Below are 20,206 nucleotides of genomic sequence, written 5' to 3' on the forward strand. Positions count from 1 at the left end.
GTCAGACACAGAGAATGTGTCCTCACACACGTCACTCTCCCTGTAAAGTAGTACTGGGCAATTGTATAGTTTCTTTTGGTTTTTGTCTTTCTGTGCCCATGTTTTCAGGTCATTTCCCCTCTTCTTCTCCAAGACTCTCTCTCCTTTTTATTTCATTTCTATCACTACCTATTGCTTAAGAGTTAGAGAAAATATATTTTTTAAAAAGTTAGATACCTGGGGCACTGTATTAGATAGTTACTTGAGACTGTAAGAGATTGAATGACTTCCCCAGGATTGAGAAAATTAAATGTCAGGGTCGTACAATGAGTATGTGTCAGAAGGATAGGAAAGAGAGGGGAATAAGCTTTTACATAGCATTTACTATGTGCCTGGCATTTGTGCTAAGTGCTTCTTAAAAATATTCTCTCATTTGATCCTTACAACGATATTACAAGGTACGAGTTGTTATTATCCTCATTTTATAATTGAGGAAACAAAGTCTAACCGCAGTTAAGTGACTTACCCAAGGTCTCACAGCTACTAAGTGTCTGAGGTTGCATTTGAATTCAAGTATTGCTGCCTGACACTCTATCTACCACATCTGACAAGAATTGGACCCAGACCTTCCTTGCTCGAGGCCAGCTTTCTAGTCACCATGCCAAACTACCTTCCAGTAAATGTGACTGATTACTGATTGATGTAGTGTGAGGGTAGGAGTGAAAGGACCAATCTCTTCTAATGGATTCCCTACCAAGTCCAGTAAAGGCAGGACACTGATACCTGGACTGCAGCCAATTCACAGCAGCTGCCTGGCAACATTGACATTCCCAGATAAGGAAAAAGAACAAGGACAGGGACAGAAGCACCTCCCACATAACAGGGGAATGTGATGGTCACCATTGGAGCAGAGAAGACAGAGGCCAGCTGAAACAAGGCTAGCTGTGGCTAAGTAGGGCTTCCAGGCTCAGGCTGAGATTCCTACCTCAGCTCAAGCCTCAAGCCATGATTTTTTGGGGCAAATTATGTCATATTGACTGCCCCTGTTCACTTCTTCCCACCTTTCTCCCTCTCTTCCCCACTCCCATCCCTCACAGAAGCATACACATACAGATACTCCTCTCTGGGGTTTTATTTACCAAGGTGGATTCACTAAAAACATCATTAGGACAGGTGTGGCACAAACAGGAAAACTTTACTGGGAACTTTACTGCTTCCACTCCACCCTAATGCCAAAAAATTTTTTTTTGGTCCATAGCTATTATTTCATAGGTATAATGAACTTTAGGTATGGAAATTCTCTCCACAGATGCTAGAGCAGCCATTTTCTGCCTCATCATTTTAGAAAGCTGTCGGAGAGGTTCAGTTATTTGCCTGGAGTTCCATGGCTAGGAAGTGTTGAAGGTAGGACTCAAACTCAGACCTTCCTGTTTCTGCATCCAACTCTTTTCACTGTGTCACATTTCCTCTCAATACCAGACAACACACAGCAAAATAGAACTAAGATATGTATTATAAAGAAATGTCACTTCTTCCCTCTGACCCTTTGTCTCCCTAGGAAAGAATCTCTCCCTCTTCCCTTTCTCTCTAGGAGGAAGTTTTACTAATGGGCTCATCCACTGTGAGGGTCACACTATGTTCAAAGAAGAATTAGTTCTTCCTAGAGACCAGAGCTAGAACAAGGCATTTATAAGCCCTGGGCAAGATCTGAAATTTGATCTTCCCATGTTATATAGGCCAGATCTTTGAGCTGGTAACAAATCTATTTCAACCTATGACAAAAGAGATTCCTAAAGCCCATATGACTCTCACTCTAGATATGGCAGGACCTTGGCAGTCACCTAGTCCAAATACCACATTTAAAGATAAGTAAATGAAGAACCAGCAGATCCTATCATGTTGGAAAGACTTTAAGTCTGAACCTATTGACAACTACATCACTATCCCTCCAAGGACCAGCTTAGTTAATTTCAAAAAGGTTCAAGACTTTGGAAGGTCAACCACTCAGGAATGAGGTTTTTAGGCTATGGTAACTCATAAAGACCTTCTACTAAGTCATGAAAGGGCTCCAGTCTAGGTTAGCGGAGGTTTTATACATCCTAGTGAAATTACATGACTGCTGAAGTATTAAAAGAAAGTATGAAAAATTATTTCTTATACAAATTAGTTTTATATGTGAGCTTGAGCAGTTGTCCCTAGACCTTACCACCCTCCATATGAACTGGTCACAGAGGGTCCAAGATCCCTGAGATCTGATTAGTTAGTCCCTGGAGTGCAGAGTATTGTTAGCCATTTGGGGGCCTGTCCTTCATGGTTTCCAAGCCCCTCCAACCACTTCAGTTACCTTTGTCTCTCTCTGTTCTTGATATTTGAAGAATGCCCCCCACTTCACTACCCCAGCAAGTGATAATGTTACTGAGAGAATTTTGCTCCTGGTGAGGTCATGGGGTAGCTAGGTGGCACAATGGATGGAGCACCAGCCAAGAAAAAGGAGGATCTGAGTTCAAATCCAACTTCAGATACTTAATGCTTACTAGCTGTGTGACCCTGAACAAGTCACTTGACCCTAATTGCCTCATACACCAAAAATAAATAAGTAAAATAAAGAAGATCCTTTAACCCAGCCTACCACCCATGAGGCCTGTGGTGCTCCAATCACATGCTGGGTGTGAGCAGCCTCAAGCCGTAAGCATATGAGGTGTAGTTGACCTTCATCTTCCCTGAGATGAATCAATTCTATCTAGGCCAGCAGACAGATCAGCTGTTCTGGAAGGCTCCTGACAGATGACTGGGAAAAGAAAACTTGAGTTTGAGCTGTGTAGTTGCCCCCTTGAGTAATGATGGTCACGCCCAAATTTCACATTCCTAGAAAATAGCTAATTTTCTCCCTGCACTTTCAAGCTCCTAAGAGACCAAGTGAATGTGTTCTACCTTATTTACAAAGATCACGCTACAATCCATCATCTCTTTGAACTGTTTATTTAATAATAATAACAATAGTAACTGACATTTATTTAGTTAGTCTAGTATTTTGTTAGTTTCTATAATTAGTATTTGTAATATATTATATATTAAATATAAAATGTTATATTTAATACATATCTACATAAATATATTCTGTATTTAATATTTATACATTAGCATACATTTAGTTAGTTTATTTAGTAGTAATAACAATAGCTAACATTTAAGATTTATTAAGTGTCCTATATACTTTACCTTGTTTGATGCTCATGATATTCTGCGAGGTGAATGCCCTAGGTATGATGATCTCCATTTTCTAGCTGAGGAAACTGAGGCTGCTTAGGGAGGAGGACTTCACAGAATTATAGTTCTTCATCTAGAAGGAGGCATCTAGTTCAAGTCCCTCACTTTACAGATTTCCTCATTTGTTAAAACAAGAGGATTGGACTTGACCTTTTCCTTCATCTCCTCTATCATTCATGTCATGGTATCTCCCTGCAGTAGTGGAGATAGGTATTTCTGTAGCAAGTCACACTCTCCCTTGATCCTCCTGTGGCCAAAGATGCACAGAGAGATTGCTGGAGGATGAGAGATGCCATTGATGGTCATAAACCTACATCTGGAAACTGAGGCCCATGAAAGTGAAGTAACTTGCCCAAAGTCACAGCAGTAGTAATATCCAAAGGTAAGATTTGAACCCAGACCCTCTGATGCCAATCCCTTCTCACTGAAACAATTTTAATATGAAAAAAAATCATGCCTTTACCATGGTAGACAAAAACTTCAGAATTTAGAAAAATTCCTACTATTTTTTAACTATGTGTTCAATCAAGTTCAACAAATAAGAAGTACCTACCATGGGCAAGGCATTTCCCTTGGTACTTGGAGGGAGATATTGAAATAAAGAGCCAGTCTTACTTTCAAAGATTTTACTAATATAACAGAGGAATAAGATAAAGAGCTATAAAACGTTGCAGGATAACTATGCCCATGGCAGAAATCAACAGACTTTAAAAAGTGTCCCAAGGGAGGTACAAAACACTCAAGGTCTTCAGATGGGATTTCCTCAGGCAAGGAAGGATTGAGGCTGATCTTTTACCAGACTTACTGCCTACTTTCTACCTTATCTCCTGGGGCTTATTTTATGCCATTCCTTTGGGAACCCAAGTCCCTGTAAGCATTTACAGGATACTGCAATCTCTCAAGCCCTAGGGTGCTCTTAGAATGCTTCTGGAAACCAGTCTGTAGTCATGATACCAATTGGACCACCACCATACCACTGTGCACCACTTAGGCCATTCTGCTGTACATTAGTGACCACAAATAGCATCTCCCATCCTCCACCAACCATCTTTGGCCATCCTTAGCCACAGAAGGATCAAGGGAAAATGTGGGTTGCTCCAGAAATACCTATCCCCACTACCACAGGGAAACACTATGACCTAACTGATAGGGCATCAGAAGGAAAATGATAGGTCAAGGCCAATCCCTTCCATTTACCAGTAAGGAAAATGAGACCAAGATAGATGATATTAATTTGAGTGAGGTCACACAATTAGTAACTGATTGAAGTAAATGGCCTGCTTGACTCCAAGTTTATAGTTCAATGAAAAGAGTGTTTTATCGTTGGAGGGGCTGAGTTCAGATCCTGCCTCTGTGACTTACTACCTGTGTGACCTTGATTTTGCATCTCTGAGCTTTGTTTTCTCACCAGTAAAAGGAGGAGCTAGGCGGCACAATGGATAGAGTGTTGGCCCTGAAGTCAGGAAGACGCTTCTCAAGATATTTACTAGCTGTGTCACCCTGGACAAGTCAATTCTCTGTTTGCCTCAGATTCCTCATCTGTAAAATGAGCTAGAGAAGGAAATTGCAAATCATTCCAATATATTTGCTGAGAAAACCCCAAGTGGGATCATGAGGAGTCGCGCACAACTGAAAATGACCAAACAAAAGGATAGGTTGGACTAGCTGACCTCTGACTGTATTGTAGCTATTATGCTGTATTCTATATTTAGTTGCCTTTTTCCATTCCTGTGAGATGAGTAAAGTCCTTGATGGCAAGACCAGTTCTGATTCATCCTTGGATCTCCCCCTTTCCCTTCCTCCTGTCCCACCCCTTTGTCATTTGTGAGAACAAATCCCAAAATAGTTTTAGAAATTCATTAGATTGTTTGGTAGGAAGACATCTGGAAAGTGTGGCTCCCTCTATACATCCTTGTGAAGATACATTATATAGAGTTCAGACAAGGGCATAAGGACATCTGCCTGATTGGCCTCATGTAGGCTGTAGGAAGCCTCTGGAAAGGCAGTTTGAGATGGAGTTGGTGGATAAGTCAATCTAATTTCGGGAATCTGAAACACAAGCTTTGAGTAGTCCCAAAATAAGATCTGGGGCAGCCATACTGTCTCTGAGGTCAGCGTCACCTCTACAGTAACTTTTGAGTTAGACAATATTCTAGCCTAGGTTCAAATGATATTAATAAATGATAAATAATAATTATTTTCTCCACCCCTTCAAGCACAATGCCTTGGCATGTAGTAGATTCTCAATGACTGTTGAATTGAATTGAACAATAGGGAAAGCATAGGTTTTATTTTTGGTTTGGCAGAAAATAGAAGAAGATGTGTTTTATATATATTATATAAGTGTATGTATATATGTGTGTGTGTTTATGCAAACATATATACATATATGCACATACATACATGTATGTGTGTATATAATATATGTATACATATATGTGTGCGTATGTGGGTGGGTGAGTGGGTGTGGGTGTGGGTGTGTGTATACTTAGGCTCTTTACCATTAAGCTTTGGGTAATATGACAAACACTTTCCTTCAAAAAACACTGCAAAAATTAAAAATAAAAAGAGGGCCAGGTCAGAATGATGCATGGGACTCAGGAGGTGGCAGGACTGGAGTTAAAAGGATTTAGAGCTGAAAGGGACCTTTGAGATGATTTAGTCCTGCTCTGGGCCTGAGCCATCAGTTACATCAGAGTTTATAGGATTTCTCTGTTTGTTTTCATTGTAAACTCTCCCACAGTTCATTTGAGCCCAGCTTCACAGCCCTTTCTTAGTGAAGAAGGGACGGTGACATCCCCTTAGGCGTGCCTTGTCACCTGGGTAGGCCTCAGTGTTCTTACTCACAAAATGAGAATTGTAATGTAATAACTGTCTCCTTTCATCATAGCTCATGGTGCGGACTCAAGAATGTAATCCAAGTGCTTTGAAAGTAAAACCACTATAGGAATGTCAATGCGTCATCATCACTCCTTGAGAGCAAGGACCATCTTTGTCTTCCTTTATATCCCTAGGGCTTGGCACACAGTAGGCGCTTAATAATGTTTATCAACTTAGCTGTTTATTGCCTGACCAATTGACATAGAAAGAAGGTAGAGTGGAAAGAACAGAAGGCCTGGGTCCTACTTCTAACTCTGTTCCCTAACCAACTGAATGAACTTGGGCACATCAACATACATCCATCCTACCGTCTCCACTTCCTTGTCTAGAAAATGAGGGGACAAAACTGGAGGACCTCAAAGGTTTTTTTTACCTCTGACGTTCTTGGATTCCAAATGCCTTTACCTCATTATCACAATCATATTTTGCTGGGACAGAACATTCCTAGTGGTGTGACAAAATCTACCACTATCCTTATTATATTTTTATTATTATCACCCAAGGCTCAATTCAGTAAACATTTATTAAAGCCCTACTGTGTTCCAGGCACTGTGCTCAGTGCTAGGGATGGAAAAAGAAGTAAAAGACAGTCCCTGCCCTCAAGGAGCTCACCATCTAAAAGGTGTTTTCATTCTAGAATGGAGGAGGCTGAGGTATGACCACTGATTATCAGCTTATCACCTCCGGACCAGGAGGTCTGAGGCAGGACTTCCAACCTCTCTATCCCCCTCCACTTCTTATCTTAGGTCCCAATAGCCCTTCTCCAACATTGTCCAGTCAATGGGCCTGGGGAAGACTGAGCAGAAAGAAGCAAAACCTGTTTCTCAAAGGAGCAAATGCTAATTGTGCTTTTTAAAAGCTGCAGCAGGTAAGTTTAAAAAACAAACCCACAGAGATATGAGGAGACAGTGTGTTGCAGTGAACAGAGACCTGAGTCTGGTTGCAAACTATGAGAGTTCAAATCTCAGCTCTACTCTTGACCAGCTTGAATAAATACCCTGACCTTTCTGAGACTGTGTCCTCATCTCTAAAATGAAAAGGTTAGCTCTGAGGATACCATTACTAGAGGTGGGGGGCCCCCTGCCCCTCCCACATAACTGGCAATCTGAACAGTATAGCTAGCTGGGGAGAGGGATAGCAGGGCAGCCCCCTCTTAGGTAACAAGGCCCCAAACTGACTCACGATTAATGGACTAAACTCATCACCATGCAATGCTCTGGGAAACAAAATGGTTCTGTCCATGTTCCATTAGTTCCCAGGGGAAGGGGTGGGGGGAGCATTTAGCCTCTGAGCTCCCTTTCCAGGCCTCTCTGAGCTGCCTGGTGGTTGCTATCAGGAAAGAGCTATTTTTAAATCAAGACACAGAAGGGAAGCCTGGGCCATGAAAGAACCATGCCTCACTTTTTATGTTCCTGGCTCAAAGCAGGTGGCCGTCAGGGGACCAGAATTCAGGCAGGAGACATGAGAAGTGTTTTAAAACACCAGTCAGGATGTTCATCCTGAGGTGGCCTGCTGGGAAGAAGGAATTCACCAAAAGTCCCAGGGCCTTAATTGAATTTGGAGTGGCATCTCTTCGTGAGGAGTCTGACTACTCAGGCTAATTGCTTTGGTACTCTGGTTTGCTGTGCTGCAAACACAATGATATTTTATGTCTGCGTGCAGCCTTTCAGGGCCATGAGTCTCTCTCCCACCCCCATCTCTACCCTCCCTCTTCCCCCTAGTCCTTGGCTGTCTGTTTTTCTGGTCACTTCTCAGGCCTCCCCCTCACTGGAAATTTGGGTGCTGTGAACAGACAGTGAGGTCATAGGCAGCTGCAGGCAGAAACTGAGGGCTGGGCAGCTGTAAGACCTGAAGGAGACAGGGTGGCTAGGGAAAAGGGTCCTGAGATTTAAGTCAGAAGATCTGGATTCAAGTGTTGGCTCTGCACTCAACTGAGAGCAAGGCTCCTTTCACCTCGTTTTGCTCATTTGCAAAACTGAGAAATTGAACTAAATGATATCGCAAGGGAGTGTGATCCTAAGGTCCAAGTTACCCAAAAAATTTTCCAGCATCTCCCGTACTCCTGTGGTGGGAAAGACTGTGTTCATTTCTCTCTAGTGCCTGGGACTAGACCTGTGATTTCATTAGTATAGGGAGACACAATGAGGAAACGCCTCATACTGATGCAGGGAACGAATGAATGAATGAATGAATGAAGCTTTTACTAAGCACTATGTGCTAAGCACTGGGGATAAGAATAGAAAAGGAGGACAATCTTTGCTCTCAAAGACATTCCATTCTAATGAGGGAGAGAAGCAGAGAGACCACACGTATTGAAGGTATCATTAGCAAGTCAGCCAACTGTCATTTATTAAGTACCTACTATGTGCCGGGTAGTGTGCTAAGCCCTGGAGACACAAAGAAAGGCCCCTCAAAAGTCATATGGAGAAGTCTCATGGTCCCCAGGGTGTAATAGCAAAGCAAATAGTAATGCCTCTTCTTTAATGCCATTTCCATTGACAAAATCATATCAATTTCTGAAGTTAAACCACTTGATTGTGCCAAAGAAACTGGTGGCAAGAACTTTCTTTTCTAGATATGGCTATAGCACCTGCAGAAGCCATATCTTCATGGCAACTGCTTCCAAGGATGATGGCTGTGGGGACAGGTCTCAGAGCATTGCTATTCCAAAAGCTCTTGGGTCCAGGGTCCTCGGCTGCTTCTATCAGGGTCTGTGGAAGATGATGTTCAACAAGGTGGTAGTGCTTTGACCTTTACAGTACATGGTACCTCCTATCTCTCAGCCAGGTTCCTCCTTACTTCAGCTAGGCTGGTTTGCCTGCCCTACTTGTGGCAACTGGCAAGGAATAGCTACCCTTTCTCCACTGAAGTTGCTTCCCCAGATGATATCTGTAAGAGCCAGGCTGGAAGCAGGTCTAGTCCTAGGGAAACACTGCTATTCTCAAAGCTCTAGCCTAGGGTCCTAGGCTTTTTCCAGGGATGAAACTCCTTCTACCAATTAGGTTGGCCCCCTTCTCTGCAACTTGAAGTCTTAGAAAGTTGTCTGGGCCACTGAACGGTTAAGTACCTTGTCCTGGGTCACATAACAGCATGTGCCAAACGCTACATTTGAATCCAGGTCTTCTTGACTTCCAGTTTCACACATTTTCTGCTTGGTATGCCTGGTATGTCACATCCTAAGTGCTTAAAAATGCTTGCCAAGTTCAATTGAAAAGAAATGGATTGAATTTTGTAGCCAAACAAAAGATGGGTGTTAGGAGACTGAGTAGACCTCAAAGATGCAGAAAAAATGGGGGAAGTTTTCTTTGTAAATGTTCAAGCATCCTCCTTTGTTGTAATCAGTACCCTTTTCTAACTGTGTTCTGTATCTGCTGTAACCAAATTGCTTTGCAAAAAAGCACATCTTCTCTTTTATCACTCTTTCTGACTCACCCAGCTTTAGAGATGTTATCTGCCAAGTTCACACACACACACACACACACACACACATACACATACACACACACACATTTCAATCACCTACTGATGGTGTGTGTCACACTCTTGAGTGGATAAATAAACTGCAGCTTATCTCTTCTGTGTATCCTGTGCTGGCTTATTTTCTCACAACACTATGACCCCACAAGAGAAGTATGTGGTAAGGTGTGTTGGAAGGCTGTGTGATATAATGGTAGGAGGGACTGAATTTGGAATCAGAGGAACTAGGTTCACATCCCAACTTTGCCACTTATTATTTCTGTGATCTTGGGTAAGTCACTTAACCTCAGTTTCCTCTGCTATAAAATGAAAATTTGAAATAGATGGCTTCTCAAATCCCTTCCAACTATGGTTGGAATGTTTCCAATCTATGGTCCTCCCATCAACCTGAATGCTACAGAGTTAGGTATGCTACAGATTTAGGTATGCTACATGTATTATTAGGTTTAGTAACACAGGTATAACTTCAAAAGTACCATATTTGGCCATAGGTAATTCAAAGTGTAAAAGAAGAAATCTGTCTAGTATGTATTGGACAGTTCTATTGTTTTTTCTGATTTAACTCAAATACCCAGGCCTTGAGTTCCCATTGTGCTCCTCTGGGCTAGATATAAGGCTGCCTCCTAGCTCCTAGTCCAATGGCTTTTTCATCCTGGGCTCCAGCTTTTATTCTGTGGCATTTTCCTCCCCATTCACCTCACTTTCAGCAAACACTTTAAAAAATCTCGTTTCTTTCTGTATTTGTTTTAAGCTCACTACCTACCTATCTCCACATTTGTGGTCCACTTCACTCCAGGAGAGAGCTAATCCAGCATTCTGTTGCACAGACCTCTCAGGGGCTCAGTATAATACTGATCATTAAAGGCCATTAAACCAATGTTTCTGTTCTCTCTTTGAATAGGGATGCTTGGGGTTCAAAAGATTTCTCCTTATTTTCTCAGATGAAACCTCTGTCTTACTGATCATTACCTCAGGAAAGCTACCACCTTCTCTCCTACTGATATAGGTTTATGTGATCCAAAAGTTCTTAATAATAGACATTTTCCCCCATTTGCATTTAAACAAACAACTCAGGGATTCTTTGTTAGGAGGCGAAGAGGAAGAAGTAAAAATTCTGACTATTCCTATTTTGTGGTAAGAAAACTGATCCTGAGGCAGGGGCATCAGTTCAATGTACTTTTCAGAAAATTATGTGGCCTTTCATTCATAGGTAGTATTTGGCCAGAGAAGCCAGTGACATCTGACTTCCTGCAGCTACAACTTGGAGAGGAATCCCCATTCATATGGACAGGGGAGTCCTATAGTCCAGAGGGGCAATTAAGCCCAGTAGAGAGGATGCCAGCTTAGATGCCTCCCTATGTCTGCCCTTTAATTTTTATGCTTTTTTATATCAAAGAGATAAATCTGTTTTGTTGGACCTTTAAACTTCATACTTCCCAAGAACTTTAATCACATATATGCACCATTCCCCATTCACCCTCAAAAGGAGATTAAAGCTAGAGAGTCCTAATGATCTTGCTTAGATTTTAATAAGATTTGCCAAGGTCACTGCCTTAGTCTGTATCCTTCAGAATACAGCTAGAGGCCCCTGGTAGCTGATGATATGCCAGATACTTTCCTTGCTTCTCTCTAGAGGCGAATGTACCAAAGGCCCCTAGTCCAAAGAGAATATTCTGAGTTTTGAAGGGTCCAATTAAAGGGAACCCCTGCACATCCTTTTGACCTTAGAGAGATCTTTTGGAATAAGAATTTTTGCAAATCCTTGAAATGAGAAACAAGAGAATTCAGAGGGTTAAGGCATGGCCTGTCTCAGCCTGAAGCCCAGCTATATTCCCAGTAAAATGTTAGCTCTTTGAGGGTAGGAACTATTTTCCACTTTTGGCTTTCTGGTCCTAGCACCTTGCATTTAGGAGGGTTTTTTGGTTTGTTTGTTTATTTTGATGATACCAAAAAACTAACCTTGTTGTTCTTTATTTTTTTCTTTTTTTAAATTAAAATTTTTTGGTTACATTTTAAGTTCCAAATTGTCTCCCTCCCTCCTTTCCCATCCAACACTAGAGAGAAGGCCACCATTTGACACAGATTTATAAATATATTAAAACCATACCTGCATACTTCTATTTATCAGTTTTCTCTCTGGAGGTATGGATAGCATCTTCCTTCATGGGTCTTTGTAGTTAACTTTAGTATTTACAACACTCAAAATAAATTGCTTGTTCACAATTATTCTTCAAACAATATTGCTTTGAGTTGTGTACATCATTCTCTTGGCTCTGCTCATTTCATTTTTCATTATTTCATGCAAGACTTTCCTTTTTTTTCTAAAATAAGCCAGCTCATCATTTCTTACAGCACAGTAGTACTCCATCACAAAATATTTGTCAAATTGAATTATTTACTGGTTAGCTTTGGACACATTATTTGGATATATATATAATATATATTTCTAAAAATGAAGCTGATAATAGCTTATACTTTCATAGTGCTTCCTAAAAACACACAAAAATTTTTTTATAGCTTCTTTCGGTCCTCATAACATCAGTATGAGGCATCTAGGGTCGTTGTTTTAGTCTTTTTACAGATGGGCAAACTGAGACATTGAAAGGGATTTTCCCAGGGTCAGTGAAGAAGTCAGTTGTGGAGGGAGGATGAGAACTCTCTAACCACTGATGCTCAAAGTTTCAGTTTACTTGTATGTAAAATGGGAACAATAGTTATATGATGTACCTTACTATTATTTTAAATACTATATAGTGTGGAAAGCACCCTATGAACTTATTATAAGGTTATTTTAAGTCCTTATTAAAATTAATGAAGATATTATAAAATATCTTGGAAATTCTGAACTGCTATAAAATAGCAATTAAGAGTCAAATTATCCCTTTTGGGTCCTTCTATAGGAGATTTTCAAATATCGGTGTTAGTGCTTAGAACACCCTTGTTTTTTTTAAACATACTATGAAGCTTTATCTTTTAATTCTGAGTGAGAGTGAGTTGGATAAGAGAGAAAGACAACAAAAAATCAGCACAAAACATCCTGTGACAACTGTGAGGGGGCTAATCCAAAGTCTTCTCTTTTCCTGAGTACATCTTAAAGCAGTATCCTAATCACACACAAAGTACGTCCCAGATCCCAGTATTTAAAATTTCTATGATATTGTCGTTTAGAGTTCTAGTAATTGGACTGTCCAGAATCAATTCTGTTGTTGGATCCAAACGTCTATTTGGTCCATCTCTGGGCATCTTTCATTTCAGAAGAGCAGGATTTCTAACCACCCTCCCTTCCCTTGTAAGTGTAAGTCCCTTAGAGTCGGGAACAGTTTGGATGTTGTATTGCAGAACAGTGTCTGGCCCAGTAAGGGTGTTTCATAATGCTAGTTGAATGAATGGATGATTCTAATGAAAGAATAATATCCTTGGGGAGGGGGGTTGCACCTGTGGCCTCGAGGCTACATTTGGCCCTCTAGGTCCTTGGGTGCAGTCTTTTGATTGAGTCCAAGTTTTACAGAACAAATCTTTTTTGTTAAGAGCATTTATTAGATTCAGTCAAAGGGCTGCACTTGAGGACCTAGAGGGTCCCATGTGACCTCGAGGCCACAGGTTCCCCACCCCTGAGCTACACTCAGGCCTGGACTTGATTTTCACCTTTTCTGCAAAGAAGCTCTAAGCCTTTCAATCTCATTGTCTCATTTATCCTTGTAAGAGGCCTGACAGGGAGTGGGGAGCAGGTGGTATAGAAGACAATAGAAAATACACATTAAAGATACAAAGTAAACAGTTCCTTGTATGACCCCCTCATTTGATTTGGGGAAGGTCGTTCTGAATCTGCTGGATTTGACCAAAAAAAGGGAAAAACAAAGACTTCTTATGGTAGGAGATATCCAGGAGGGGCTAATGCTGCTGGATTTATGTGCCGGTAGATTTATGAAGGATGCTTTGCATTTGTTTAAACAACAGCTCTGATTCTTTAGTGAGATAAACGTAGGTAAAATCAAGAAAAGCCTGCTCATAAAAATGGCAAAGGGTCTAAACGGTTTGTGTCTCCCAAGGTGACATTAAATGTGATCTACTTTCTGGAGAGGGCCAGCTTAAATAGTCAAGGTATAAATCGTGAACTACCTGAGTCTGCAGGCTCCACATATTCTCATCCAGCAGCACTATAAAAATGCCACTTCCTTCCAGTGGCATGTGAAATGTACTTGTAAACTCCCTAGGTCAGGAAGTTGGAGAGAGGTAGGTGTCATTACATATCTATGGAAGCAAGCTGGATAAAGTATGAACCCCATCTCAAAGTTCTCGGGGACCTATTGGGAAACTGACATTCTCAATGATTTCTCGAGTCACTTCCAGCTCTACACGTCTATGATTTGATGAAAATCCTGCCATATGCCGTTGTTCACAAGCTCTTAGAAGGCAGAGACTGTATCCGAGGCATCTTGAGAGAGCAGGTCAAGGAAGATGACACTTATGAACGTGGCATTTCGATAGTGGTGGTGGTGGTGGCGGTGAGGATTATATATAGTCACCTTTTAATATGCACTCAAACTTTTGGACAGATTTGTCATTCCATGTTAGTCTACATTTTTAATCTCTGTTATATCTTCCCCTCCTATCTATTGCCATGGCCACCACCCTAGTACAGGTCCTACGTACCACTTCCCTAACTATTTCAGTGGCCACTGAAAGATCTTCCTGACTTCATTCTCTTATCCCTTTATTCCTATTCCTTACATCACTGTCAAACTAATCTTTCCCTTGCATGTATGTGGCTCTTTTCCCCTCTCCTCAAGAATCTTCAGTGTCTCTCTATTGCTTATGAAATGAAGTTTAAACACCTTTGCCTGGCATTCAGATTCCTCCACAACCTCGTAATGTCATACCTTTCCTTCCTTACCAAACCCAAGCACTCTTCATCTATGACTATGATTTCCAAGCTTTTGCTCATATAGTACCCTACACCTAGAATTTTGGAATTCCTATTAAAGCCCTGCTTATGCGCCACCTCTAAAAATTCTCTCTTGATTTCCTTCAGTTGATAACAACCTTTTCCCCCTTGTACTTTACATGTCATTTTATACCTCTTTAACTCACTTATCATGTATTATAGTTTCTGTGTACATGTATATATATATTTGTATACATATACACATGTGTACACATGTATGTGCATAGCTTCCTGCTAAAATTAAAGCTCTAAGAAGACCAAGGACCTTGAAACCTCCCATTCACATCCAGCCATCTCTAATGGTGTCCACAAAATAGGCAATTAATAAATATTTATTGAATTGATTCACTCCATGCATGTTAAATGAATTGCATTCTACTTGGTAAAAACTGCTGTTTTACAGTTTGAGGTAGAAAGGTTTGAGGTGGAAAGAGTCAGGAGATCTGGGTCCTAGTTACAGCTCTACCATTAAGTAGTAAAATGAACTTGGACAAGTCATTTTGTCTCAGTTTCCCCATATGCAAAGATGGAGGGGGTTGGATTTACATATTTTTATGGCGTCTTTCACCATTATGATTCCATGTTTCTCTATGTTTTGCTAGATTTCTCTGCTTAGGACATGCTCAACTGAACCAGAAAAATCAGTATCATTGATTTATGTCTCTTTTACCCCAAAATAGCCAAGCTATGGCTGGAGATTCTAGAAATTCCATGAACCAAGACATGGAGATTGCAACCACCCCAAGAGATCCCAGGAAGATTCCCAAACAGGCCCGTGATTATGTCCCTATCACTACTGATCGGACCCGTCTTCTGACAGAAGCCAAGAAGCCTCGCCAGCGATACATGGAGAAAAGTGGCAAGTGTAACGTGCATCATGGCAATGTCCAGGAAACCTATCGTTACCTAAGTGACCTCTTCACAACACTGGTGGATTTGAAGTGGCGCTTCAACCTCCTTGTCTTCACCATGGTCTACACCATTACTTGGTTGTTCTTTGGCTTTATTTGGTGGCTCATTGCATACATTCGGGGAGACCTGGACCACGTTGGGGACAAAAACTGGGTTCCTTGTGTTGAGAATCTCAGTGGTTTTGTCTCTGCCTTCCTGTTCTCCATTGAAACAGAGACCACCATTGGGTATGGCTTCCGGGTTATCACAGAGAAGTGTCCAGAAGGGATCATCCTCCTATTGGTTCAAGCCATCCTAGGTTCCATAGTCAATGCCTTCATGGTGGGTTGCATGTTTGTCAAGATTAGTCAGCCCAAGAAGAGGGCAGAGACTCTCATGTTTTCTAATAATGCTGTCATTTCTATGCGGGATGATAAGCTTTGCCTCATGTTCCGGGTGGGCGACCTCCGCAACTCTCACATCGTAGAGGCCTCCATACGGGCCAAGCTCATCAAGTCCAGGCAGACCAAAGAAGGGGAGTTCATTCCCCTGAATCAGACAGACATTAATGTGGGTTTTGACACTGGGGATGACCGCCTCTTCCTGGTGTCGCCACTTATCATCTCCCATGAAATCAATGAGAAGAGCCCTTTCTGGGAGATGTCCAGGGCACAGTTGAATCAGGAGGAGTTTGAGGTGGTAGTTATCTTAGAAGGCATGGTAGAAGCTACAGGTAAGACATTGCCAATTGTCCTCAAAGTGCAGAGAGCAACTTATTTTGGGATGACCTCCCTATGTCCTGACTCTGCTACCTACTACCTGTAGAAACATCTCTTTCTGATTCAAGCCTCAATGACCCTAACAGCTCTTAATCTATAATCATGTGGCTTTATCCAGTCACTATATCTCTTGTCCAAGAAAGTCAGACACCCATATGAAAACGTGAAGTCCAGGCCCTTGGGAGAGCTTATAAATTCCTGTACCAGATCATGAAATTCAAATATATTTTTGAAATATTTCAAAATATCAAGGCTAGAAGGGACTAGATCAGGACTTCTCAATCTGAGGTCCATGAACTTTAAAAAAAATATATTGATGAGCATATTGCAATATAATTGATATACTTTGCAGTCCAATGTGTTTTGTTTTATTTGCTTAAAAAACATTATTCTGAAATGAAGTCCATAGGCTTCCCTAGACTACCAAAGGGTGCCATACAAAAGCAGTTAAGGGCTCCTGGACTAGAGTTCACAGAGAATGCTTGGGGAGAGAGCATAGAATTTAGGATACAGAGAGCAGCATTAGCACACAGGCCGACACTAACTAGCTTACATAAGTTATCTCACCTCTCTGACCTTAAGATTCTTCACCTGTAAAACAGGGTGGGGTGAGGGATACTTGAACCCCTCCCTTGCAATGTATCTCACTGTAAACCTGTGGAAACTGGAGGAGAGTGGTTTAGTCTTCACTCCTGCCCCCAAATGAGACTCTATCTGAATGCTCCTAGAAGGTTGCCTGCCTGCCGTTCAAACTCATTGTTCTTTCTTTGTACATAACATTGCATCCTCAATGACACATAAATACCCGGAGGTGCCATGGAAATGCATCTTGGTGTCCTGACCTGGCACCTCAGCCTAGGGCTGCTGCTGCTCAGAGACACCTGATGACAAAGAGCCTTCTTGGTTCTGTGCCAATGTAGCACACTCACAACTTAGTTTTAAAAAGCCAATGGCTTGTGAGCCAACTTATGGTCCCTGACTCCCTCGTCTCCCTCCCCTCTCATCCCCTCCCCCAACAGGGCATTGTGAGGAATCACAAGATCAGAAGTACAGAGCTGAAAGTGACCTCTCAGGACATATAATCTAACCAGCTCATTTTTACCAGTGAGAACAATGAGGCCCAGAGAGGCAAGGAGTAGCTGAGTGAGGATTCAAATCTAGGCCCTAAGATTCTAGATCCCAGAATGCCTTGCCCAGCCCTTTCCTACACCTGACTTTCTGTCTTATTACTAGCCTCTCTTCCTTTTTCCCATCTGCCATGCCTGTGCTTTCTGCCTTCCAGATCTGGGGATATCAGAGAATGAACCAAACCTAACCAAGGCATCATCCAAGAGTGAACCTTGATCTGGGGGACTGAATGAAAGTTGCTCTAGGAGGCAGGGAACTTAACAGTATCTTCCATCCTCAAATCCTCCCCACTTTGGATTTGGGCCTAAAGATATTTCAAGTTCAAATCTGAAATAACAAGGTAGGAGGAAGGCAAGGTGCCAGGGGCTGTTGGAACAGGGCCTCTCTGGTGATTTACTCTGTGGCCATACAACTAGCCCAGGCTTGAACATCTCATTGGAGTTGGGGTGAATTACCAAATGGCACATGGTGGCAGCCCTAGGAATCAGTGGGGCCATACATGACTACAAATGCTGGAAGCCAGCTGCCAGTTCTTGGGGATGACAAGCTCCCCAGGCTCTGAAAGTCACCCTGTCTCTGGCCTTGGAGTCAAGATCAGGATAAGAGATTCTCAGGCAAAAAGTGGTCATTCAGAGATAGACTAGTGCCCCCCAAGCCCATCATCATCATCTATGACAACATCAAACAAAAGCAAAGGTACCCATCAGAACAAGTAATGGATGTCTCTCTTCTCTCTCTCTGACAAAATAGAGTAGTGTACGGGAATAATGTTCTTCACCTGTCAGCCCTGCTGTCCAATGAGAAATGGTAGAGGTAGGCCAACCCCAACCCTGTTATTTTTCCCAAATAAGTCATAGAGAGCACCATCACCATGCCAGCCTCCTCCCAGGGGAGTGGCAGGTGGGATGGGAGACCCCCTTCAAACTCCCTTTGGTCTTGCCTTCAGAGGCAAGGCCTACAGGGCAGTCCAAGCAAGAGAAGCACAATTACTTTACCCCTAGAAATGTTACTCTTGACCCAAATTCAGCTTTCCAAACAATGGGACAGTACAACCCCAGTAGGCTGACTATATATGTTAAGGCTCACCCTAAGTCAGGGCTCATTAGTCTTTGGTACCAGTGCCATGGAGGAGAACCTGAAGTACATATTTGTGAAGTACTATTTGTGATATTTCCCATAGTAAACAAGAGACTTATGGGAGCCCATTTCCCCAATGGGATCTATTTTTAAATGGATCAAAAATTGTTTTGACAAGGTAAGGTCAGCCTGCCTCCGACTTGTTAAGCTCCCCAACATGACAACGTTCAGCCCAGGGAGATGGACCTCACCTAGGCAAGCAACTAGTAAGAGAAGATAGCACATGGCCTAGAACCCAGAACAGGCTTGATAATGTAGGAAAATCCAAACTGGTAAAAACAAACAAAAACTGACTTTAAGCTAGGTTCCCTTGATGTGTGATCCCATCAGGGCTCTGGGCAAGAGAAAAACATTCTTCCTCCATGTCCAAAAGGTACTCAGTCCAAAGGACTGCTGAAAATTTACTTCTCTGTTCCAAAACATGGAGATTTCCTCATCCATAAAACAGAGCTTCCCTGCCTCTCTGGGGGGAAGCCTGAATCTAAAAATACTGAGAGAACAGAAAGCCTAAGAGGACCGGAGCTATGTTGATGGTGAATAAGAGGTGATGAAGTATTTAGTGTCCTTGGACAGAGTACCAACAATGTGTGGGCGTGCAGATTTCTTTCTTTTAAAAGAAAATGTGTATCCCAAATATACAGATTATGGAGCGACCGTGGAGGTGACTAGTAATTATTGGTAATAACACTAGTCCTCTTTTTTGATATGTGGATATGAGGCTCCCACTGAAGGCCTTCTCTAATACTTTATTGGGGTCTGAAGAGAACTCAGTTTTTGGAAGGAATGCCAGGCGAGTCCAAGTTCTGATAGGTTCAACCAAGATTTTGAGTACAAGCTGGCAACAAATGATATGCCTTTCATCCAAGGACCATCCTAGCTAATTTTAGAGAAGTCTATCACTGGGATGTCTACTGAACAATGCATGCCTTTTCCTTTTCTTTTCTTTTTTACTCTGAACCTAACAATTAATAACAAACATGAACATTTTGGTATACAATGGAAAACAAAACCCAAAAGATATATGTATCCCTGTACTCCTTGAACAATGCATTTTTAGCCATGGCAATCCATGAAGGTCACATCCAATATAGTGCAGTGGACAGAGTGCTAAACTTGGAATCAGGAAGACCTGAATTCAAATCCAGCCTTAGATACTTATTACCTTTGTGACCCTGGGCAAATTATTTAACCTCTCTCAGTCTCAGTTTCTTCATCTATAAAATGGAAATACTTTATAGCACCTGCCTTACAGGGTTGTTGTAATGAACAGATGAGATAATCTATGTAAAAACATCTTGCAAATCTTAAAACAGTATATAAATGTGAGCTATCATCATTCAGGACTAGGGGTCTGCTATCTGCATCTGCAGAGGGAATACCTACATTGATACAATTATGAATCCTTGAAGGACAGATGTATGATGCTACTGATCCATTGCCAGGAAGTTGTAAACATTCTGTTTTTTCTCCAGAAGTGGTGATAGGCTGTGCTGAGCCATCCATACTCTGTCAACCAATCCACCTTGAAACCAATAGCACAGCACACATTTTCAAGCTGGCCAAATGGAATTTCAAGTACTGGCTATTGGGGTGAAGCAGCTTTTGCCTGTAGGAGGACTATTTGAAGTCTTTTAACAAGGGAGCTGACTAGCAGAGGAGCATTCAGATAGAATATCCCAAGACAAAGGCCTACCTTATACCTCTTTTTAAATCCTCAGCCTTT

The 20,206-nt window shown here is 41.8% G+C and overlaps 1 protein-coding gene across 5 annotated transcripts in view; it reads left to right on the top strand.

The window, feature by feature from the left end:
- The window catches only part of KCNJ5 (potassium inwardly rectifying channel subfamily J member 5), a 55,520-nt gene that overhangs the window by 27,008 nt on the left and 8,306 nt on the right, over positions 1 to 20,206 (top strand). For 2 of the 5 annotated variants that reach the window (XM_072611565.1, XM_072611567.1), the window contains one exon: positions 15,229 to 16,172. In XM_072611565.1, coding sequence (XP_072467666.1) covers positions 15,236 to 16,172 — 937 coding nt within the window. In that variant the 5' untranslated portion in view covers positions 15,229 to 15,235. The other 3 variants (XM_072611566.1, XM_072611564.1, XM_072611568.1) reach the window with 3 other exon arrangements.

Source organism: Notamacropus eugenii, chromosome 5, assembly GCF_028372415.1.
Source record: "Notamacropus eugenii isolate mMacEug1 chromosome 5, mMacEug1.pri_v2, whole genome shotgun sequence".
NCBI lineage: Eukaryota > Metazoa > Chordata > Mammalia > Diprotodontia > Macropodidae > Notamacropus > Notamacropus eugenii.